The 24,351-nt window shown below is 54.7% G+C and overlaps 1 protein-coding gene across 1 annotated transcript in view; it reads left to right on the top strand.

Moving 5' to 3' along the window:
• CACNA1S (calcium voltage-gated channel subunit alpha1 S) overlaps positions 1-21,323 on the top strand; it is a 56,593-nt gene extending 35,270 nt beyond the window's left edge. The window contains exons 28-44 of the mRNA XM_077789048.2: positions 41-124; positions 2,354-2,410; positions 5,146-5,274; positions 5,832-5,897; positions 6,386-6,477; positions 7,333-7,492; positions 8,145-8,272; positions 8,685-8,781; positions 10,624-10,726; positions 14,757-14,858; positions 14,956-15,080; positions 16,015-16,143; positions 18,220-18,419; positions 18,910-18,974; positions 19,839-19,933; positions 20,505-20,621; positions 20,851-21,323. Coding sequence (XP_077645174.2) covers positions 41-124; positions 2,354-2,410; positions 5,146-5,274; positions 5,832-5,897; positions 6,386-6,477; positions 7,333-7,492; positions 8,145-8,272; positions 8,685-8,781; positions 10,624-10,726; positions 14,757-14,858; positions 14,956-15,080; positions 16,015-16,143; positions 18,220-18,419; positions 18,910-18,974; positions 19,839-19,933; positions 20,505-20,621; positions 20,851-21,111 — 2,010 coding nt within the window. The 3' untranslated portion in view covers positions 21,112-21,323. The remainder of the gene's footprint in view (positions 1-40; positions 125-2,353; positions 2,411-5,145; positions 5,275-5,831; positions 5,898-6,385; positions 6,478-7,332; positions 7,493-8,144; positions 8,273-8,684; positions 8,782-10,623; positions 10,727-14,756; positions 14,859-14,955; positions 15,081-16,014; positions 16,144-18,219; positions 18,420-18,909; positions 18,975-19,838; positions 19,934-20,504; positions 20,622-20,850) is intronic.
• The last annotated feature ends 3,028 nt before the right edge of the window (positions 21,324-24,351 follow it).

Genomic DNA, 24,351 nt, shown 5'->3' on the forward strand with positions numbered 1-24,351 from the left:
ACCCTTGCATGTTCACTCTTCTTTGGTTCCTCCCTGACAGGGCTACTTCGGAGACCCCTGGAATGTCTTTGACTTCCTCATAGTGATTGGCAGCATCATTGATGTCATCCTCAGCGAGATTGACGTAAGTGTCGGGGGCTCGGGCAAGGCTGTCCCCACCCAAGGCTGTGCTGGGACCTGCCCTGGCACGAGGAGGAGTGCTGGGATGTGCCCAGCCCTGCAGGGGGATGGTGTCCTCTCCTCTCTCCCTGCTCTGCTTGGTTCTGAGAAGGGTCAAGCAAGGATCAGCACATGGCATGAGCCCATGGAGAGCACAGCTGTGGCCCTTTGAGCATTAAAGCACAGTTTAGACATCCCCAACTGCCCAGATGTCACATTGCCCCCTCCCCTCTGGTCTCCTGAATCTGTAGGCAGTGGAGTCCTGTGCAGAACAGTCACTCAGGACTAGCCCATCAGCAGCAGGCTGTGTGCCAGCCCCTGCCCCACTGCCCCTGTGCATGCCTGGACACGGACCCACACATCCAGCCTCAGATCAATGCAGGTGGCAGTAAAGGGGTTCCACAGCTCTCTGTCCCCACAGGACTCTGCTGCCCAGGAGAACCAGCAGACCCATCAGATCTCCAGACATTTGCTTTGTGTGTGTCCCTTTACACACACATACAAACACACACGCACACACACACACACACACACAAACACACACACCACACACAAACACACACACACACACACACACACACCACACACAAACACACACACCACACACAAACACACACACACACAAACACACACACCACACACAAACACACACGCACACACCACACACACCACACACAAACACACACAAACACACACACACACAAATAAACAAACACACACACAACCACACACACACAAACACACACACCACACACAAACACACACAAACACACACAAATAAACAAACACACACACAACCACACACACACAACCACACACACACAAACACACACACACACACACACAAACACACACACACACATACACAAACACACACACAAACACGCACACACACACACACCACACACTCTGGTGGGGTGTGTGTGCCTGTGTGAGCTCCAGCCATCCCTGCAGGAGCTCTGCAGGCTGTGAGCTGTGGTGCCTCAGGCCGTGCCTGTTTGGTGAGTGCTCTGCTGGGAGCATTTCCAAAGCAGTGCTAGGAAGCCAGCATGCCCCTGCCTTCCCTAGCCCTGGCACATCACACCTGGGTCTGGCCCTGCTGTGGGGGGTGTGTGCTTCGTTCAGCAGACCTGACGGGGCTCCAGAAGCAGCTGTGGAACAGGGGAGATGATGGATTGACCCTCTCCAGTGGCTTGGCAGTGTCTCCTCAAAGGGGCAGGGCTTGCCAGCTCCTGTGTACTGCAGGGCTGGCTCTGGTACTGCTGCTGCCTCTGCCACCCCTGCACAGGATCACCTTCCATGTTCTCTGTGCAGGAAGGTGAGCTTTCCAGAGGCCTTTGAGAGCAGTCACCTTCTTCTCTGTAGGGTATTCCATGCCTCACAGAGCTGGGATGAGCAAAACCCACCCACCATCCTCTCCTGGGAGAGCCTTGTGTCCCTCTCTGCACAGTCCTGTCCATCAGTGCAGCCATCCTCTGCCCTCTGGGCTCCTCAACCTTCATGCCAGTGCCAACAGCTTTCATCTGTCATCAGCTCCTCCTCATCCTTGCCCACCAGCTCTCTGTGCCTGTGCCTTGGTTTCCCACTGCCTGTCAGGTGTCCTTCCCCACCTGCTGTCACTCAGAACTGAAGTTCAAGGGCTGCTCAAGGCCCTGGACTCAACAGTGGTTTTCAGTCCCTCTGGAGCAGGAGAGCATTCGGCACATTTGCCAAAATCCTGCTGTCCTTGGGGGTGGGGATGCCCAGACACATCACAGGCTCCAGGGGGAGTCTGGTGCCCTGACTGGGCTGGCAGGGACTGGCCCAGGTGCTGTGCTCTGTGTGCTGCAGCACTGTTGGCAGCAGCAGGGCTGTGCAGAAGGCCAGGCAGAATTTGGGGAATGTTCTCTGTGGCCTGAGCTTCCTAGGTCCTTTTGCCCGTGTCTATGTCCTTGAGGGTCTGTGGGATGCCCAGGACACACCACAGGCACCGGGAGGAGTCTGTGCTCTGTGTGCCTCCCTGCTCAGCCAGATGCTGCCTCCGCCTCTCAACAGCCACATCACCTTGTCCCTGAGCCTAAGGGATGGTGGGGCTGTGTCTGCCCTTCCCTATGCCCCTCCTCTTCTCCCCAGTTTCCATCTTACCCTTCTGTGTCTGTGTTATCTCCTTGTGTCCCTCCTTGTCCTTCTGCTGATTCTCTTCTTCTCTCCACAGACTATTCTGGCACCCAGTGGTGGATTGTACTGCCTCGGTGGTGGCTGTGATGGCACTGTAAATACCAGCTGAGTGTGCCTGCCTGCATCCCTCCCTGCCTCTGGCCAGCCTTTGCATGTGCCCTGCATGTCACCGAGGCCACCACACCCAGCTGTTCCCTCTGGGCTGTAACTCTGCCCTCGCCGAGGGGGATTTGGGGTGACGCACCACACACAGACTCCCCTTCCCACCCTGAGAGGTGCAAGGCTCTTCCCCAGCCCTCCTGGGCCCATCTGAAAGCCCAGCCCTGCCCTTCACCATCCCATCCCCTGGAACTGCCATGTCAGAGGAGCTTGCCAGCTGTAGGGCAGGAAAGATGGCCTTGGTCCTTCTGCCCCTCACCCTGGCTGCATAGCCTGCAGGGATGTTAGAAGGGAAGCCAGAAGGGATGCCAGAAGGGATGCAGCCTCTGACAGCCAGAGAAATGGTGAGAGGGGCAATCCCTGCCCTGTGCCCTCCCCCAGGGCTGGCTGTGTCCCCTGGGTGCAGCCCAATGTCCTGGGAGGCTGAGTGGGCCAAGCCCTGCACTGGTGGCCAAAGAGCACCGTGGGAAATGGATTTGTAGAGAATTTTCAAAGCTTGACAGAAAGATCATTCACAGCATAGTGAAGCAAAAGCTGATAGGCCAAGAAACACTCAAAATCTATTGTAATTAGAAAATAGTCAGCTTCTAATTGTGATGGCGTGAATTATAACATCTGTATTGTCTCACCCTTCACATGAGACTAAAAATAGAATACAAGTTCTTTAAACACCTCTCAGTTACCCCATCTCTAAGTCAGGAAAAGGCCTGATCCAACAGAGCACCGAGGGGTGCAGTGGCAGCGGGTGGCCTGGGTTGGTGTGAAAATGTGGAGGGAGCTGACTGCAGGGTACCACATGCCAGAGCCTGTGCCCAGGGCCCGGGGCTGGGAACTGCAGGGTGCAAACTGGGATGGGATGGGATGGGATGGGATGGGATGGGATGGGATGGGATGGGATGGGATGGGGATGGGGATGGGATGGGATGGGATGGGATGGGATGGGATGGGATGGGATGGGGATGGGGCTGGGGATGGGGATGGGATGGGCTCCTCTGGGGCTGGTGGAGTGCTCCTGACCACTGTACTCACTGGATGGACACGAGGAACCAGGACAGTGAAAAAGAGCGATGTGGGAGAGGAGATGGTGTTTTCCAGTGCATCCCTGGGAGCTCGGAAGTGTTAGCTGAGGAAGGTAGAGCTGCTGGGAGGGGTATTTACAGCTGGATTTTGTTGCCCTGAAGTAGCTGGGAGTTGTTGGGATTTGTAGTATTGATGATTTTGAGATTGTAGAAAGTTTTTGTCTTTTTGCTCTGTTGTTAAAGAAGTTATAATTTATTTGTGTTGGTTTTTAAGGTTGTTTATTTTTGTTTATTTATAATATGTTTTGCTGCCCTGCTGCAGGTTTGTTTTGTAGGGTAGTGTGTGAGGCTCTGCCCCTCAGTGGGATGTTATAAACATTATATACTAGAAACTATGTGTGCTATATTTATAATAATGTGTTAATATTTGTTATTTTTGTTGAATAGTGTGTCTCTAGCTTAAACTAATAGAAAAATGCTAACACTATAGTGAAACATGGAGGGCATGAAGAAGGAGAAAAAGGATAAGACACATTTAATTTTTTTTATCTTGTTTCTTTTGGACTTTTAATCTAGAACTTTAAAATTTTACTTTTGCACCCGTGCCACACTTAATTATGACTTCTATCAAACACTCAGAGCTTGTAATTCATCCTGTAAGATTGAAAACTCTTTTCCATGGGCAGAGATCACAGCCAGTGTCTCTGGGGGCTCTGTCCAGGGGGGTTCCTGACCCCTGCCAGGGTCCCAGGGCAGCCAGAGGGAAGCTCTGGGTTCCCACAGGGAGTGAGTGGCTGGGGGGATGGGAGTGAGAGGGATCCAGTGGCAGCAGTAAGGCTCTGGCAGGCTAAGGGGATGTGGGAGAAGCATCCCAAGCTGTGATGGAGTCCAGGTAGGCAGTGCCAGCAGGGTCTGTTCATGGCTCCTGGTGGCAGAGACTGTGCCTGAGCCTGTGCCATGCTGGGGCTATCAAGGGAACGGGTGACCAAGCCCCCAGCATCTCCAACACCAATGTTAGGTGCTTCCAGACAAAACCAGTCCTTTCAGGCCAGGGGCTGTGCCTCCTGTCTGCCCACTACTGTGCCCTGAGCCCCTTCAGGAGGGATACCCACAGAGAGCAGGCATCACTGCACGGCCAGGTGACATGGCAGCACCCTGCAGAGATCTCTCCTGGTCTCTTCAGTCCCTCCTTTGGTTAAAGTCCTGCTGTAACATTCTCAATACAGCCCTTTTCTGCTTAAACAGCTCTCATTAGCCCTTCCTGTGCCTGGTGTCCCCCCTACACCTCACCCTACAAATCCAGGACATGCTGGGCAAGACCCTGGTGGGACTAAGCCTGTCTGTGGTGGCCCTGTGACCCTCACAGCTCTCGCAGTCCGTGTGGCAGCATGCCTTCCTTCCTGCATTATCCCAGTGTCAGCAGTGTGAGCGTGGGGCCCTGGGGAGGTGAGGAAGGCTGGGGGAGAAGAGCCGGGGGGAGAAGTGCCAGCACGCCTTTGCAGTCTGATCCTGTGGGCAGGCAAGGGCACCGTGGCTGGTGCCAGGGCGTGGGATCTCGCCACCCTTCCTCCCCCCAGGACCTGGAGCCCTTTCCCTGAAGGCCTGGAGGCTTCAGCACTCTCTGTGCTGCAGCTCTGTGCTCTGCCTGCAGGACCCTGACGACAACTCCCGCGTCTCCATCACTTTTTTCCGGCTGTTCCGGGTGATGCGTCTGGTGAAGCTGCTGAGCCGGGGGGAAGGTGTCAGGACCCTCCTGTGGACCTTCATCAAGTCCTTTCAGGTCTGGCAGGAGCACTGGTCCCCTCCCAACAGGGCTGGCAGCAGTGGCTGACCCTCAGGCTGGTAGCATGAGCAGCCTGTGCTCGCCAGGCTGAGGAGAAAGCTCCAGTGCTGCTGCTGACCTCAGGCTGGGCCGGGGGCTTGTGGTGGGTAGAACATGGCCCCAGTGGGTGGGAAGGTGACAGCACTGAGTGTCAGAGCAGGTGCTGGCAGTACCTGCTGGGCCCGTTTGTCCTGGTCTGGCTGGGATCTGCAGCAGGTGGGTACCTCAGGGCATGCTGCAGCACCTGCTCACAGCCCACCCTGGGCACTGCCCTCCATCCTGGGCTGCCCTGGGCTGTGCTGAGCCTCTGTCCCAGCACAGAGACCAGTGCTCCCATGGGGGCTGGCATCAGCCTTCCACGTCTGAGCACCCAGAGAAGGGTGCAGGAGGGTGTGAGAGGGGCAGGTAAGCTGTCCTCTCCCCACACAGGGACAGTACAGCTCCTGCAGCACCCCCAGAGCCCCAGCCCTGTCCCCAGGCTGTGTCTCACACAAGCCATGGTCCTTTTGTCACAGGCTCTGCCATATGTGGCCCTGCTGATTGTGATGCTTTTCTTCATCTATGCTGTGATTGGGATGCAGGTGAGGGGCACAGGGGCAGGGGGGTGGGGATTGGTCTTCATCAGATGCCCTGAGCCTGATGGCACCCGGGGAGGTGGGACAGGGAGGGACTGGTTCCTCTGTTAGAGCCCATGATGGGACCTGTTTACCAGGTGTTTGCCAGCCCAGCAGCCTCCTGTCCCTGGGCTTCAGGCAGGGCAGCTGAGGCACATGGCAAAGAGCACTTTGGGAGTCAGTGGCACAACCCAGACACACAGGCACCAGTGCTTGTGCTGGTTCAGACCTTGCCTCCGTGGCCCAGATGAGGTGCAGTTGTAGTCAGGGGTGTTTTCAGCACTGGCAGGAATGTCCAAGTAGCTTCCAAGCCCCAGAGAACCCAGTCCCAATCTCAACCTCTTTTGGGGGTGCCCAAAGCCAAATAAACAAGAGGAAGTGGAGCTCAGGCACCAGAGGGTGGTTGGTGCCAAAGGAAGGACGGCACGCTGCAGACCTGCCACTGTGACTTACAGATGTTTGGGAAGATTGCCATGGTGGATGGGACCCAGATCAACCGAAACAACAACTTCCAGACCTTTCCACAGGCTGTGCTGCTGCTCTTCAGGTCAGTCTTGTCCTGTCATGTAAGCAGCTCCAGAAGGCTCTGAGCCAGTGGGAATGCCCAGCTTGGAGTGAGGGAGGACCAACATTTCAGTAGCTGATTTCTTTTTTGTCCTGCAGAAAGATCTTCTGCAGCAGTGGGAGCATTTCAGGACAGGCTGTGGGTTTTCTTGGTGTGGCTGGGCTGCTGGAGAGAGGGGTATTTTGGAGTATTTCCTTCCCAGACTGGATTTTAATTTGAGAATTGTGAGGAAACTCATGGGAAGCAGGAGCTCAGCCCAAAGCTTTCCTTGACTCCAGACACTTTCTGAAGCTTTCAGTGGCCCTAGAGCAGCAATCCCAGAATCCTGACTGTTCTTTATTTTGTTCACAGACAGCCTTTTGCCAGTGATTCAGCCAATACACCAATTACTAATGTAAACCTGGGTGGCCTTCACCTAGCACTAGCTGTTCTCGTGTTGCATTGATGCCTCACACCCTTACAGGATAGCAGGCCTTCCTCCACTCTTCCTGGAGTGGATCTGCCATGGGTTTGCTCCGAGGGGCTGCCCATGTGCTTCTGATAACATGAACATTTTATGGGCAGTGTTACAAATCAAAGCTGGTCTTTAAGTGGCATTCTTAGGCATTGTTTCACCAAAAGCAGCTGGTAGTTATTATTTCTGCTCTCTACCTAGTGTTGTGGTAAGGTGGGAATCTAATTTACTCGATTTTTTAAAATATCAGCATATCACATCAGTGGAAGGTTTGGGTTTCCGTACAAAAGCTTTCCCTACAGAAGTCCAGTCTGTTTGGGCTGGCCTCAGCCCTCCTGCATGCCCAGAGCAGTCAGGGTCCAGCAGCTGTCCCCTGTTCCCAGGTGTGCCACCGGCGAGGCGTGGCAGGAGATCCTGCTGGACTGCAGCTACGGCCGGCGCTGTGACCCCGAGTCCGACTATGCTGAGGGGGAGGAGTACACCTGTGGCACTGGCTTTGCCTACTTCTACTTCATCAGCTTCTACATGCTCTGTGCCTTCCTGGTAGGCATCTTCCATTGTTCTGTTTCTCCAAAGCATCTAGGCTTATTTGTAAGGCCGTCCTTTGAAATGTTTCCAGTTCCATTTCTCTCTCCACAATGTCTGTCCTGTTCCATGGCGTTTCTAAGTCAGCATTTCCTATCTCAATGTTTACATTTCTTATCTCAAGGTTTGCATACAGATACACACTATGTGAGCCTTCTGCCAAGCTTTGGGATTTCTCTCCAAACCCATTTCCCACAGCATGCTGGCTCCCACAGGGCCCCTTCGGCACCCCTGTCCTGCCTGGGTGTTGGTAGCCGTGTGTCTCATGGGGTGAGCCCTGAACCTCCTCCTGGGGACATCACCCCCAGCCCACCTACCCAGCCATGCTGTGAACTGACACTGCACTCCTGGGGACCCAGGATCTCCTTTCAGTGTCTTCCTCAGCCTTCCAGAGTGTTTGTGTTGGCCTTGGCAAGGGTGGAGAGGGACAGGATGCTGATGTGCTTGTCCTTTCACACGACCTGCTTGAGCAGGAGGCTCCTCTCTGCATGGGAAGACATCATCAGCATCCTCTGACTCCAGGAGATCCCAGAACACATCTGCCCCTGTTTTCATAGTGCTGGTCTCTCTCCCCTGGCTGGGTCCTTCCCATCCCTTCCTCTGCCCTCAGATCATTAACCTCTTCGTGGCTGTCATCATGGACAACTTTGACTACCTGACACGGGACTGGTCCATCCTGGGGCCCCATCACCTGGACGAGTTCAAGCGGATCTGGGCTGAGTACGACCCCGAGGCCAAGTGAGTGTGGGTGGGCAGCATGGAGAGGGTGTTCCAGGGAGGGGGACACAGGCACAGCAGGGTGGGCTGTGGCACTGCCAACGAGCCAGGTTCCAGCATCACCGACCAGAGGTCAATGTGGAGAGAGTTGATGCAGGTCTGCTAAAAGCCATCAGGAGATTTGGGAACATAACTCTTTCAGTTCCCTCTTCATCCAGCTGTGGTGAGGCTGCTGACCCTTCCCATGCTCTGCACACCTTCACCTGCTCCCCAGGGCCACAGGGAGCGGCTGCTTTCCCCAGGAGGAGCAGAGTAGGGATTTGCCCAGCACACAAGCATGAGGCAGATCCCAGGGATCAGCCCCCAGAGCAGCTCCCAGGCCACTGTCAGGCAGCTGTGCTGCCTCACTGCTGAGCTGGTGTTTCCTCTGCAGGGGGAGAATCAAGCACCTGGATGTGGTGACTCTGCTGAGGCGTATCAACCCTCCCCTGGGCTTTGGGAAGTTCTGCCCACACCGTGTAGCTTGTAAGGTAAGAGCTAAGGTGGTGACAAGGTGTGTGAGCACAGGGACACCTTCCCCAAGCTTTCACTGTGTCCTCCTGGCAGACTGAGAGTGACAGTCCAGCCAGCTTACTCTCTGCTCTGACCTCTCCTTTTTAATGAGGGGGTGTACTTGGGGGCAAGAAGAGCTGCTACTGACAGAGCTGAGGTGGTTCAGCTCCTCAAGATCAGGACTTACCTGTGCTCACCTCCTGCTTCAAAAACAGGGGCTGGCTCTGCCCAGAGCCCACACTGCAGGGGACTTCCAGGCCACGGTGCAGGAGGGCAGTGCAGGGCAGGAGCATGTGGGCACGTCAGCTGGGCTGTAGAACTTGTTTCCAAGACCTGATGGTGCTTAGGGAGGAAGAAACCCCAACTTTCATAGGCGCTTTTCCTGGCTTAGCTCATTCTGAACAAATCTCTGTGAGCCTGTGTGAGGCTCATGTGTAACATGCATGGGCAGGAGCTCAGGCACTGGTGTCATCCCTCCTGGGGTTTGGGCAAGCACATCAGGAGATTTGATCCCCAGACTCCTCACAGCAGCCTGGGACATGTTTTGGAGTAGGGAGTGCAATGCAAAATGACTCCCATCTCTCTGAAAGCAACTGGGGGGGTTCAGCCTGGAGAAGAGGAGGCTCAGGGGGACCTTCTTGCTCTCTGCAAGTCCCTGACAGGAGGCTGAAGCCAGGTGGGAGTGGGTCTCTTCTCTCAAGTGACAGCACAAGAGGAAACAGTCTCAAGTTGCACCATGAGGGGTTTAAGATGGAAACTGGGGAAAACTTTCAATTAAAAGCTTGGTTGGACCCTGGGACAGGCTGTCCAAGGCAGTGGTGGGTTTCCACCCTGGAGGGATTTAGAAGCCATGTGGATGTGGTGCTTGTGTACATGGTTTTTTCTGGTGGCCTTAGCAGTGCTGGGGGAACAGTTAGACCTGATGATCTCACAGTTCTTTTCAGACCTAAACAATTCTGTGATTCCATGATTTTCTCCCATGGCACCCATGTCCCTATAGGTTATCTCCCCCAGCTCTAGCCCCAGTTCAGCTGGCTGGGACCAGGAATGTCCCTGCCTCTGCAGTTGTGGTGATAGTAAAAGGGTTTTTAAATAATGGGGATTTAGGGTTCGAAGGAAAATTAAGCTTAGTAGGCCCTGAAAAAAAAATACCCTGGGTACATGTAGGCCTTGTACCTTGCTAAAACTGCACCTGTGTAGCTAGTACACGATAAATGATATAATTGTTAGATGTGATGACTGTTTAGTAACTAAATATAATTACTGTTTAATCATAAGAATAATCACGAGAAACTGTGGTCAGGGGCCTAAGAAAGATCACGAGAAATTAATGTCAATGTATACAATAGAACAATACAAGTTTAATAATTAATATGTAAGTTATATAAGGATAGAATATAAAATACATTCAGCTCAAAAGCCGTGTCAGAGTCAGATTTGGGTCTGTACCCCGATTCCCAGAGCTCTCAATAGAAGCACCTGCAGATAATCACATCCTGTGATTCTGTGTGCTCCTGAACACTGACAGTGGTACCAGGGCTGATAGGCCAGGGAGCTCAGGGACTTGTCTGTGGGGCCAGACCCACCCGTGTGGATAAACCCCAGCCCTGCTGTTATTGCTGTTGTCTCTTTGGGCCAGAGCCCCTGGGCTGAGCCTGGGGGATGTGATCAGCTTTGATGACCCACGCTGGCAGCCCCGAGGGTGAACCAGTGCCACCAGTGCCACCAGTGCCGGGCAGGCAGGGGGGCTGGGAGGGCTCCGTGCCCTGGGGGCTGCCGGGCTGCTCTGGCCCTGGGTCTCAGGGGTGGTTTCTGTGCAGCGCCTGGTGTGCATGAACATGCCCCTGAACAGCGACGGCACCGTCACCTTCAACGCCACCCTCTTTGCTCTGGTGAGGACAGCCCTCAAGATCAAGACAGAAGGTAAGCAGTGATCCTGGCTGCTTCTACAGGAGCCTTCCTTGTGGATTTCCCTTGGCTGACCTCCACATAGATTGCGTTTTGCTGTTGGCTGGGACCAATTGAATATCGACCAGGCAGCAATCTGACATGAAATTCCAATACAAGACATTCAGTGTCAACATTCTAGTGTTGCCTCAAACAGAAGAAACTGCACATTAGGTTGGAAAGAAGGACAAAGTGATAGAGCATGATGAAAATTTTCCACTGTGCATGAAAACCAGCCACATGTCAACTTTTAATGGAAATCTAATGATGTTAAGCTAAAAGAGAGTTAAAAGAATGCTTCATTCTTCCAGCAGCTGACTATTGGGAGTAAAGATGTTGAGATTCAGGAAAAACCTCTGGTTTAAAACAGATGGGAGTACAAATTGTGGTTACTGCATCTGTCCACAGCTTGTTTTCACAATTCTCAATACCATGGTATTACAGCTGTCCTCTATTGTACAGGGACAGGTATGGTGCAATTCCTTAACTTAGAAAAGCCCACTTTCTATGAGTGGCTGTGGTCACACAGCATTCCCCACTGGTCAGGGAACTCAGGCACTTGTCTGTGGGATCAGACCCTGTGGATAAACCCTCAGCCCTGCTGTTGTTGCCCATGCCAGGGCCAGAATCCCTGGGTGCTGCTGGAGCTCACCCTAGGTCAGGGGTGGCTCTGTGTGCTGGAAAAGCTTCTCCTCCAAGCTGTGCTTCCCAAGAAAGGCTCAGCAGTCTCTGTTGTTAAGTCTCAAGGCAGTTTATTGCAAGTTATCTAAAAGATTTTCTCCTTGGGCTGCTGTGGTTTGCTCACAGCTCAGGCAGAGGCACACACACACCCTGACATCCTCTCTGACTCCGACTGCTTCTTCTCTCCCGCCCAGGGCTGCTGCTGTCTTTTATATGGGACATTACGTGTGACATGGTTACAGTTTTCCCCAATGCCTATTACCTATATTAAATGGTGATTTTCTATCTTTTATATGGTACATTACGTGTGACATGGTTACAGTTTTCCCCAATGCCTATTACCTATATTAAATGGTGATTTTCTATCTTTTATATGGGACATTACGTGTTACATGGTTACAGTTTTCCCCAATGCCTATTACCTATATTAAATGGTGCTTTTCTACTCTAAACCAATCTGTGAGTGCCAACATCACCAAGAATATGGAGGTGAGGAAGGAGAAAGAGGGAGGACAGGGCAGGCCCAGATCCCAAATCCATCTTAAACCCTCTGACCCCCATGTACAAAACCAAAACCCCCCTGTACAGCACTCAAAAATTCTTCCCTCTACTTTGTGACTACTTCTACTATAATATCTAAGCTTTTGTGACTTCTTGTTCTTCCTGAAAGGTTGGTAAATCATTCCATGGTTCAAGCCCAAAATCACAGCTGTTTCCAGCTGCCTGCCAGGGTCTCAAATGCTTCTGACCTGGGCCCAGAACCTCCAAAAATGTCTGAGGGACATTTTGAGTTCCGACAGGGTGCCTGCATGGCCCTGCTCAGCCCGAGCCTGGAGGATGTGATCAGCTGGTGGCCCACGCGTGGCAGCCCTGAGGGTGAACCAGTGCCACCAGTGCCACCCTGAACAGCTTGGGAGTAGGGCTGGTCCAGCTCCCAACCTTTGAATTTAGCTTAGGGGAGGTGCTGCTGACCTGCACAGAGCTGGGGTGGTTCATGTCCTGGAGATCAGGACTTACCTGTACTCACCTCCTACTGAAGCGATACACAGAATAAATAAATAGACTCCACAACCTGGGGTAGTTATGAAGTGGGTGTTGTCTTCGTTTGAAAAGACAGGAGTCTGTGAAGAAAGGCAAGAGCCTCCTGTGAAATGGAAAAGGTAAACCTCCTCTCTCCAAATTACCACAATTTCAAAATTAAAAAGGCTCTCAGGCAAAGATATGGGAATGGGAATAACAGTTTTTTACTAGGAGAAAAACAAAATAAAAAAAATTAAAAATGTAATTAGTACAAACAAAACTAGTGATGGAGTGAGAAACCTGACACCCTGAGGAGTCAGGGGGTTGGTGATAGTCCAGTTAAATGGTGGCTGCTCCTCCTGGAGTGGCAGGTGAAATGCTGCTGGAGCGGGGATCTGGAGCAGGGTGGAGTTTTCTCTGAAGGTCTGGTGATGGAGTAGATGGGCCTGGTCTTCCTCTGGGGATCCAGCAAAAGGGCTGCTCTGATGTCCCAAAAAATGCTGATTTTCTGCAGGTAGGAATGCTTGGCTCCTCCCTCTGGGCGGAGCATCTCACCATGGGATGATGGAACTTTACCAGTCATGCAGTGAGACATTCCATGGCCCATTATCAGAAGATCTCTCCCCAGAGGTAGACATTGTTCTTGGGAGAGATAAGAAAACTGCCCAACCTCCAACAGATGGTAATAGAATACATGCTGATCTTACAAGCCAGGACAGGTGTGTATTGTCAGTGCCTGGCACAAGTGAGATATCTCTCCAAAAAGTTGTGCCCTGATCCTCAGTCTGACCCACACCTTTATTCCCAAAGGTGTTCCATATGCAGTACATTACACAACTTTTCTATGAATATTCAACCCCTGGCCCTGCCTGTCCTCACCTCTCATGCTAAATAGGTCCACGCCCTTCTGGGCACGCCTTGTTCCCTTGTTCACACGGGGATCCCTCTGTGGTCTCTTGAGGCTGAAGATCGTGGTCTTCCTCATGGTTGAACTTTTGAACTTTCCCTCTTTGCACGTGCACTTTCAGTCCTTTGGTGCTTATCTGAATATGTCTGTCAGTCTTGATAGGCTTGGAGACAGGGGAGCTTCTTTATCTGGGTAATTTGCATCCCTAGGCTTTGTTCTTTATGCAAGAAGCTTCAGGAATTTGCATTTTCCTATGCCTTTTGTACTATGGCAGATGTTTCTTAAGTGAAAGGTTAAAATTCAACACATAACTCTACAAGCTAAAATATAAATGCTTAATTAATTTTGTTAACTTAAGTGAACTCCAAAAATCTCCATTTCACTACTTCAAAGGTGTGGCACCGATGGGCTGGCTCTTCCCAGGGCCCTCATTGCAGGGGACTTCCAGGCCCCTGAATTTAGCTGTGCTGGGGAGGAGCTGCTTTCCTTTACCCCTTCCTTGCCAGCATAGTTTGCAGAGCTTTGCTGTGGGAAGGTGTCCCCCCCAGCTTGTTATGGGAATAAATCACACAGGACTCCATTTTCTTCATGGGGGAAAAAGGCTGTTCTTTATTCACATAACTGGTTTTTATACAGTCTTACAGACCTCGTGTGGGACTCCAATTGGTCAGTAGCTTTCTTGCCAATTACTTTTATTATTTAGTAATAAGTTATTATCCTGTATTGATTGGTCACTCAAACCCCTGGGGTGTAGGTGCAGGGAAAGTTGTTTGTGAGACATAGAAAAATGAAAACTACCTAACAGTGTAAAACCAGTTTATACAGGTGCTGGTTGTTTTTTACCCAGGAACAGGTTGTTATGTTAATGAACTGCTCACACCAGGATTGCTTTCACATGGGAACTTGCAGAGGGCTAGCCAGACTGATTTCAGGAGAGCAGGCCTGATTTTATGAAGCCTTTCTTTATAATTTTTCTGCTTCACTGCAATGCTTGACTCTGTGCCTGTGCTGTGAGCAGCTCTGGGCTGGGCAGCTGTGGCAGGAGCCAAGGCCAGGCAGTGGTGGGCTCCTGGCATCTTCCAGCAGGGTGCCATGGTGCTTCCCTCTGGCTGGGGTGGGAACGTGGCAGCCTGGGAGGAGCACGGGAGGTCTTGGAGGTAAACTGGGATTTCAGGCGTAGTGAATCCTAAGGGAACACCAAAGGGGAGGTCAAAATCTGTAAAGTGTTCTGGCTAACATCAAAGCCTCGCTCTTACTAAGCTCTTCTTTGTTGGGTGGGGAGACAGAGGGGAGCTGTCACACCCTCCAGGAGACTGGCCAGGTGTTCACAAGCTTTGTCTTCACTGCTGCTCACATCCCTGGGAATGAACTGCTCTGACCTGCTCGCTCTCCTCACAGGTAATTTTGAACAGGCCAATGAGGAGCTCAGAGCGATTATCAAAAAAATCTGGAAGCGAACAAGTATGAAGCTTTTGGACCAGGTCATCCCACCTATTGGAGGTATGTCCCCAGGTGTCCCTTCCAGAGGGACAGAGCTGCTCCTGGCCACGGTCCCACTGCTCCAGCCAGAATCATCACGTTGGTTTCCTCCCTCCAGATGATGAGGTGACAGTGGGCAAATTCTACGCTACTTTCCTGATCCAGGAGCATTTCAGGAAGTTCATGAAGCGCCAGGAGGAGTATTATGGGTACCGGCCCAAGAAAAACCCTGTGGAGATCCAGGTTGGTGTGTGGGTGGTGCTGGAGGGGAGATTCTTCCTGGAGGCAGGCAGGGAAGGGAAGAGGCTTCCAGGGGGCTCGGAGAGCTGCAGGGAGCCTGTGCCTCAGGCCTCTGGAGGTGAGGTGGCCCAGGTGAGCCAGCACCAATGTGGCCATGAGTCCCAGCACTGAGGGGGACCTTGGTGTGCAGGCTGCAGAAAGCAGAGGAGGGTTTTGACTCTCTGCTCCACTCACTGCAGTGTAGCAAGGGCTTGGCAGGATCTGGTGCCTCACCAAGTAGTTTTAAGACCTGGAAAGTCCCACCCCAGACCATTGTCTGTGCCAAATGCTGCTTGTCCATGCCCTTACCCACCTGCTCTGCTCCAGTCCCAGGGCCTTGTCCCTGCTCTGCCCTTAGCAGTGTGTGGAGAGCTCCACGTGCCTGGTGTTCTCTCAGCCTTACGGAGCAGCAGGGTCAGTGTGGCTGACTTTGAGTGGGACCACTGCAGTCAGAGAAGCCTGCACAGCAGGCCCAAGGGGTGCTGGCAGAGGATTTCTGTGCCTGCCCAGAAGGCTGGGATGTCCATGGTCTCTCCTCACTTTACAGGAGGAAATCACCTGTAGAGATAAAAGACCAGGCTCCAAAGGTGCAAAGCAAGGAAAAGAGCCAGGTCCCGGATCAGGGATGGAGGCCCAGCCTGCCCTTGGCTGTCACCAGCCCAACCCTCCATTAGTGTATTCCTTTTGTGGGACAGCTTGAGCCCAGAAACGGAGGGACAGCTGTGGGACAGCAGCTCAGGAGCAGTGTCACCAAGCACAGCCAGCTGCAGGCTGTGACCCGTGGCCTGTCCTTGGCAGGACACCTGGCAGGGGGAGCGTGCCTCACCACGCTTCCCTCTCCAAAGACCAAGGAGAGGGTGGTGGGGTCACCCCAGCCCTGCCTTCCTGTCCCCTCCAGGCTGGGCTGAGGAGCATTGAAGAAGAAGCTGCTCCTGAAATCCATCGGGCCATTTCTGGGGACTTGACTGCAGAGGAGGAGCTGGAAAGAGCCATGGTGGAGGCTGCCCTGGAGGAGGGGATATACAGGGTGAGTGCAGCCCTCAGGGCACAACACAGTCTGTATCCCACCAGCCCTGATTTCAGAGTGCTGGTGGTGGGTCACTGTTGATTTCTTTCGGGGTTCTGAAGGTCAGGGTGACCTCAGACATCGTAAAGAGTATTTGCTTCCCTTGCCTGACCAGCCAAAGAAGGAGCCTAAAATGCTTCCAAATGTGTTTTCAATGTTGTTTATTTTTTCTGATCTAAACATTCTTTCTCTGACCTGCTGAGCTCTGCCCAGCAAGGAAGCCATGGCCATCTGCCCCCAAGCCTCGAGTGGCTCCCACCTTATATACTCAAAACAACATGTGTATGTTTACAATTTCTTTACCAATTCCTATCACCCATGTTAGACTGTGAATCTCTGCCTTAAAGCAATAGAAAAGTGTCACCATCACACCAAGACATGGAGGACAAGACAAAGGAGAAGGTCAGGACACGCTCAAATTTCTCCATCTTGTACCTCCTTGAACTCCATTCTAAAAATCCCAAAATTCTACTTTTCCACCCTGTGTTAATTCAAATATCACAGTACTCAAACCCTTGTGCCTTGTAATTCCTCATACAAAATTGGCAGCTTTTTACACAGGCTAAAATTGAAGCCACAGGTGTTTTTTACTTAATGCCAGGGTCTTTGAGCCCCCTGCCAGGGTCTGGAGACAGCCACGGGGATGTCCTGGACTTTGACAGGTCAGCTTGGCTGCTGGCTCTGGGGGACAGTCTGCAGGGTGTGGGCCACAAGGGTGAGCAGCACTTCTGTCCTTTCTGTGAGCATCAGGACAACCTGGTTGTGTCATCTTGGGCAAGCTGCTCCCTGCCTCAGTTTCCCCATCGTGAAAGAACCCATCCCATGTGCCTGGCAGGGCTGGGCTGGATATTTACCTGCTGCTTTGGAGGTTCCCACTCACACCTTCTGCCAGGCTCAGGCAGGACAGCTCTGGTGTCACAGGAACTGATTCACTTCCCACTCCCCTGGGGCCTCAGAAACAGCCTGGGCAGCTGTGGGGTTGCAGAGTTCCTTCTGTGTCCAGAGGTGCCACAACCTCAGGCTGTCCCACCTCCTGTCCTGCAGAGGTGACAGGATTTGTCATGGGCTGGCTTATTCCAGTGCTGCTTGTCTTGGTATGAAAAGCCAGGTGTCTGCCAAGGAAGGCAGGAGCCTTCATGGAAATGGAAAATGTAAACCCCCTCCCTCCAAATTATTGTCATTTTGAATGTAAAAGGCTCTCAGGCAAAGATAAAGGAATAGGAATAATTCTTTATTAAGAAAGTTAAAATAAAAATGCAATAGTACAAAAAAGAAAACAACCCACTGCCAGAGTCAGGACATGCCTTGAGCCCTTGTGGGTCAGGGAGGTGGCTCAGCCCCATCCCAGGGGGGCTCAGCCCTCCTGCAGTGCCAGCTGTGCTTCTGCTGGAGCAGGATCCTGCACAAGGGGGGAGTTTTCCTTGGAGCTCCAGGGCTGGGGGAGATGGGCCTGGGCTCCTCTGGGAATGCAGGGGGAAGAAAGCTGCTCCTCTGGGAATGCAGGGGGAAGGAAGCTGCTCCTCTGGGAATGCAGGGGGAAGGAAGCTGCTCCTCTGGGAATGCAGGGGGCAAAGGCTGCTGTGCTGTTCCCAGGTCAGATTGGATCCAGGTAGGAATGCTTGGCTGCTCCCCTGGGCAGAGCATCTCCCCATGGGATGATGGAATTTTCTCAGCCATGCAGGGACACTCAGTGGCCATGGACAGAAGATAATTAATAATTAATGGCCCATGAACAGCAGAGATCTCGTGGAGGGAGGATTGGTTGTGGGAGAGATAAAGAAAAGTGCCCAATGAACAGCAGAGAACTGCCCCAGCTCTGACAGATGGGGATAGAATGCACACCCCCATTTCCAACCTAAGACACTGCTGCATGGCCATCCACCCTCAGTGCCTCAGTTTCCCCACCTGGGCAGTGAAGCTTTTAGGACCATGTGGTCTGCAAGACCTGAGCAGAGCAATCACTGTTTTGACGTGGGAATGGCCCCAGAGCAGCCTGGAGCTCCAAGCTTCCCCTGATGACCTCCCTGTTGGTTGCAGAGAACAGGTGGCTTGTTTGGCCAGGTGGACAGCTTCATGGAGCCCAGCAGCCCGCTGCAGCCCCAGATGGCCAGCCAGAGGCCCCTGCAGTTCACCGAGGTGGGCACTGAGGACCTCGACTCTCCAGTGTTCCTTGATGACTTCCCCCAGGAAGGCAACACCAACATCAACAACGCCAACAGCAGCAGCTGGCTGGAGGGGTAAGGGTGTTCAGCCTCGGTGTGCAGCGAGGAGGGCAGTGCTGGCCCTGCCACTGTCTGCTCTGGAGCTGTCCTGGCAGCTGGATGCACCCATCCCCATCCTATCCCCATCCTCACCCCCATCCCCATCCCCATCCCATCCCATCCCATCCCATCCCAATCTCAGTGCCATGAGCATGGAGTTGGGCAGCAGGGCTCCAGGGATTGCAGGAATCTCCCCTCCCCTGCTCCAGGGATTGCAGGAATCTCTGAGGGCCAAGGCCCAGGCTGGGTCACCAGCACGTGCCTGGGCACAGGTAGAAGGGACAGAAATGACCAGTGTAAGGGGATGTACTTAGTCTGGCTTCTTGGGGCCTCCACCCTGCTCATCCATCCCGTTGTCCCTGCAGCTCTGTCCCCAGGCTGGGCAGGGTGGGGAGGGCTGCAGCCCCGGGCAGGCCTGGGCTCAGTGAGGGGTCCCAGCCAGGCTGACCCACTGCCTGCCCTTCAGGGTGCAGTATGAGGATGAGGTGCTGAGGAGGACGGCACCAGCAGCACGCAGGCGCCCAGCCTGGGGTGAGTCTGGGCTTTGTTGTTCTTCTGGGGGACTGGGACCAGCCCAGGGCCAGGGCAGGGGGAAGGGGCTGATGGTGGTGGGTGGAAGGAGGAGGTGCAGGCCCCAGTAGTGCTGAGCACAGCAGGATCTCTCTGGAGAGCTCCGAGGAGACCCTTCTCCCTCCTTCCACCCTTTGAGGTGATGAAACATGGAGACAGTGCCTCAGGTTGGGAGAGCACTGGTCATCTCAGGGTGGCAGGACCACAAGACCATGTTTATTTCCTTAAACCAGGATTTTGGGTGCTGCTGGACTCCTAAAGCCTGTTTCCCCCAGTCCAGCAAGCCCAGTCCCATCTCTGTTTGGCAGTGCTGTCCTTGCTCGTGTATACATCTGATGGATGTTGAGATGCTTGAGCGAGTCCAGAGGAGGGCAACAGGGCTGGTGAGGGGTTTGGAACACAAAACCTGTGAGGAATGACTGAGGGGTCTGGGGGTGCTCAGCCTGGAGAAAAGGAGGCTCAGGGGTGACCTTGTCACTCTCCACAGCTCCTGAAAGGTGCCTGTGGCCAGCTGGGGCTGGGCTCTTTCTCCAGAACTGACAGAAGCAGAGCTCACAGCCTCAGCTGCACCAGGGGAAATTTAGGTTGGATGTTAGGAAGAAGTTTTTTACAGAAAGGGTGACAAAGCTCTGGAATGGCTGCCTGGGGAGGTGGTGCAGTCCCCATCCCTGGGTGTGTTTAACAAAGCCTGGATGTGGCTCTGGGTGTCAGGGTGAGTTGAGGTGTTAGGGCTGGGCTGGACTCGATGATCTTTAAGGTCTCTCCCAACCTGGTGATTCTGTGAATTCTGTGATTCTGTGATGTCCTTCCCCTTCCCTCCCACAGAGCACAACCGCCCCATACCCATGGAGAGGCTGAGCAGGAGGCGAGGGTCCCCCTCTGGGGGTCTCTCATCACCAGGGCCACTCCTCCCCCAGCAGGTAAAAGGGACAGTGCATGTCAGAGGGGACACAGCGTCATGTGGGGGACACAGGTGAACCTCCCTGCCATCCTGGGAATCCTCCCTGCCATCCTGGCACAGCTGTGATGGGAAGGAGCCCCTCTCCAGGCTCGTTGGGTGAATCCAGCCTTGCTGGAGCTTTTCTCTTGGGTCAGCCTGGAGGTGGAGCTGGGCTCCCACCCTGCTGCTGTAGCAGCCACGGGGAGCTCCTTCAAGCTGGAACAGCTGGAAGCACATTCCTCTGGCTGCCCATCTGCCTCCAGAGCCAGGGCAGGCAGAAGGGGTGCATCAGATTTGCCCCCACGCTCCCTTTGCTGCCCTTTGCCCAGCACATGCAGGGCAGGGGGCCAGGGCTGGTTCCCAGCTCTCTGCTCACGCGGCCCTGCTGGTCCCATTTTGGGGGTGCCCTGGAGCCAGGAGCTCCAGCAGGATGGCATTGCCTGTCCAGGCACTGGACAGGGGACAGAACCTGCAGCCCCCACACTAACATGGCAGAGATCTTCCCTGGGCACTGTCCCAGCATGTTGCACCTCTCTGCTACTCTCACCCAGCTGCCCACAGAAGGTGGCACCATGACAGGAGCAGCATCCAGCTCAAGGTTCCAGCAGAGAGAAACTGGTGAGCCAGGAACATCCTCCACCCCAGCCATCACCTTCCTCATCCAGGAGGTAAGGCAAGGGCACAGCTTGGCAGAGGGAACAGCAGGGATGGCAGGAAATTCCAGGGATACCATGCTTGTGCCATGACTGGAGACTGGGGGCACAGCTTAGCCACCAGGACAAGCAGCAGGAGTGTGCCAGCACAGAGGGCAGAAGGGAGAAGAGGGTGGGTGGGTGCCTGCAGCCAGGGCAGCTCCCCAGGCTGAGCACCCTGGCTGGGCTCTCATCCTCTGCACAGGCTCTCATCTCCGGAGGCCTCGGGGCTCTGGCCCAGGACTCGTCGTTCCTAGCAGTGACCAGGGATGAGATGGCAGCCAGCAGCCAGCTGGAGATGGATGAAGTGGAGAAGGCAGCTGTGGAGCTGCTAAAGGGAAGAGAAACACTGCAGGGCACAAAAGCTGGCTCTGCCCCTCTGGACACCTCAGCTGTGCCACCAGGCAGGTCCCCAGGGCTCGGTGCAGCTCCCTCCCAGAAGAGCATCGCTGCCACTTGCCTCTGAGCTGCCCACTGCAGTGCCCAGGGCTCTGTCCCAGGGGTGCAGGAGCAGAGCCACGCCGTTCCTGCTTCTGCCCGGGGTCCTGAGGTACTCTGGCCAGCTGTGGTGTTACTTTTGGGACAGGTCTCTGGGATGCTGGTGCAGAACAGGACAATGCTGTTCCAGCGGGGCCTTGCAAGAGCTGGACAGGTCATTAAAGTGTTCCTGCTGTGTGACTCTGGGTGCCCCTCCTGTCCTTCCTCTGCCACCCTGCCTGCACAGCCAGGAGAGGGGTTGCAAATGCGACACCATGTGTAACCAGAGCTGGCAGTGGTTCACCTGGCAGCCTCCAGTCCAGTCTTGTTGAGGTTGCCAGGCTCTGGGGATCTCCTGAAATCCCAGCAGCTGGATCCTGCATCCAGTCTCTGCTGGAGCCTTCAGCCTCCTGCCTGCAGCTAACTCTGGCCTGGGAGGAGATGTGCCAGGGGCTGGCCAGCAGAATGGGGCCTGGGGCCTTCTTGGGCTTCTTGGGCTCCCTGTCCCAACTGTGTGTGAAACTGGGGCTGGGCAGAGGTGTGAAAGCATGTTCAGGCCGGGGCAGGAGCCCTGTGGCTGGCCAAGAGCAGAGCTGGACACTGTGGTGCCATTTCTGCCCCTCCCACTCTCTCCACACTGCATTCTTGGGGTCAGGCATCCATCCCAGTCCCTGGGAAGGTTCGTTCAGCCCATGGCATCCGTCCCACAGCTCAGGGGGCACGGGCAGGAGGGTGTGGAGCTGTTCCTGCTGTGCTCCCAGCACTGCTGTGCTGGTGCTGAGCAGCAGCCGAGGCTGTTCCTCTCTGAGCTGCTCACAGGGCCCCCATGGGATCAGGGTGCTGAGCTCTGGGGCAGCCCCATCTGCCAGCTGAGCTCTTCAGTGGGGTCTGGCTCCCCAGAGCCCCCAGCCCGGCCTAACTGGGAACTGGGGGGCTCTTGATCACCTAATAGATATTAAAATGCAGAGAGTGGATGGGTCCCAGGGGAGGAGGCGATCAATGAGCCAGCCTGCTCTCCAGCATTGCTTTTATTGACTCGGGGAAGGGAACTGCCTGAGCTCCAGCTGCAGCCCGAGCACAGAGCCTGTCTGGTGCCTGCCCGTGGCAGCACAGCTTCCCACAGCAGGCAGCCAGCAGAGACGCATGGAAACCGGGCAGCCCTTCCTCGTGCTCCTTTGACACTCGCACCCTCACACAGACACACACACAGACACACACAGACACACACACAGACACAGACACACACACACACACACTCTCACACACGCACCCTCACACACAGACACACCCTCACACCCTCAGATACACCCTCACACGCACACACACACCCTCACACACACCCACACCCTCACACACACACCCTCACACACCCACACACACACCGTCACACCCTCACACCCACACACACACCCTCACACCCTCACACCCTCACACACACACTGGTGGGGGTGCATGGGGCTGCAGTTCTACTCTGGCAGCTGCTCTGCCAGGGGGTGTCAAGGACACCCTGGGGTGAGTGGTCGTGGTCTCCTGGTGGGTTTAGGGAGATGCAGCACTGTATGTATCATTGCCAAGACACGGGGATGGTCACTGGGGACTCTAAACAGGTGACACTGTGGTGGGGACAATAGCACCGTGCTGGGGGCTCTGCACCTCTGCTGCCCTCTGGGGATGCACAGAGCACGATTTGCTCTGTCCGAGGTTTGTGTGTGGTGTCTTTCTTAGGCTGATCCTAGCTGAACTGGGGACAGATGTGATCTGTGGTACAGCTGGCATGTGGGTGAGAGTAGGAAGAGAGAAACATCATGGCACAGTCACTGCCCCTCTCTGCCTGGAGCTTCAGTGGGGAAGAGTCCAGCCTCAGGAGAGCCAGCAGCTCAGGGTGGGACCTGCACCGTGCACCAGGCGTCCTTGCAAACGTGGGACAAAGAAAGAGGAATACCAGTTCCTGACAGCCTTGCAGGAAGCCAGACAGGCCAGGTCCTGCTGAGCCATGATTTTGTACCAGCATGCAGTGTCCTGGGACTGACCCATGCCAGCAGAGCTGAGGAGCTCCTGCAGGGTGCAGAGTCCTGTGCACACATGGCCCGTGGTCCTGGCACCTTGGGAGGGGCAAACACAGGCATGGGGTGAAGGGACCCAGACTGCAGAGCAGAGGGCAGGTGCTGGGCTCTGTGCTGGGCACAGCACTGCCTCACTAGCCATGGCCACCAGCTGCTAGCCACCAGTGCTGGCATGTCCTGGCTATCCCTCTCCCAGGATACAGCCTGGACTCCTCAAAAGAAACCTCTGAGTGCCTCAGTTTGCCCTTGTGGTCCGTTGCTGTTCTCCCTGACAGTGACAGCAGAGCTGGCAGCCCCCTGTAGGTCCCACCCCTGCTGGAAGATGCTTTCCTCTGCAGAGCCAGGGCCTGCCTGTGTCCGGCTGCCTTCAGCCCCAGCAACGTGACTGCAACTCAGGAAAGCCAGAGCAGGGGCTGCTCCAGCTCCCCAGCGCTGCCTGTCTCCAGCCCTGCCCTCTGATGGCCTCTGGATGTGTTTCCCTCACCAGCCTGCGAGACCAGCTCCGAGGATGGAGCCAGTGGCCCTTGGGCACAGCTCGGGGGCACTGCCCTGTGCTGCGCTCTGCCCAGCCCTGCAGCACGGGCTGTGCATGCTGCGGAGCTGTTCTGGCATCGGGACACCGTCCTGGCATGCCACGTCCTCATGCCACAGCCTTGGACAGCCCAAAGGGCTGCCAGGCCCCAGTCCCGGTGGCTCTGCCAGGAGCACTGAGCTCAGCCCTGCCCTGCCCTGTATCCTGCTGCTCCGTGGTGTCACCCCTCAGCACCAGAGGGGACAGCATCCAGTGGAACCAAGGAGGCGTCGGAGTGGTGCCAACCCTGTGGAGACACACGGTGCAGCCCGGTATATCCCCGGTACATCCCGGGAAAGCGCTGGCACACCCTGGTGCATCCCCGGTACAGCCCGGTACATCCCGGGAAAGCGCTGGCACAGCCGGTACAGCCCGGTACAGCCCCGGTATAGCCCAGGGCAGACTGTCACAGCCCGGTACAGCCCGGGGAAGCGCTGGCACAGCCCCGGTACATCCCGGAGTAGCGCTGGCACAGCCGGTACAGCCCCGGTACAGCCCGGTACATCCCGCAGCGGCGCAGGCGGCAGCGGGGCCCTGACCCGGCAGAGGGCAGCAGGGGCTGACGAGTGTGAGTGTGAATGTGAGCTGTGTCCGT

Source organism: Lonchura striata, chromosome 26 (assembly GCF_050655825.1).
Source record: "Lonchura striata isolate lonStrDom1 chromosome 26, ASM5065582v1, whole genome shotgun sequence".
NCBI lineage: Eukaryota > Metazoa > Chordata > Aves > Passeriformes > Estrildidae > Lonchura > Lonchura striata.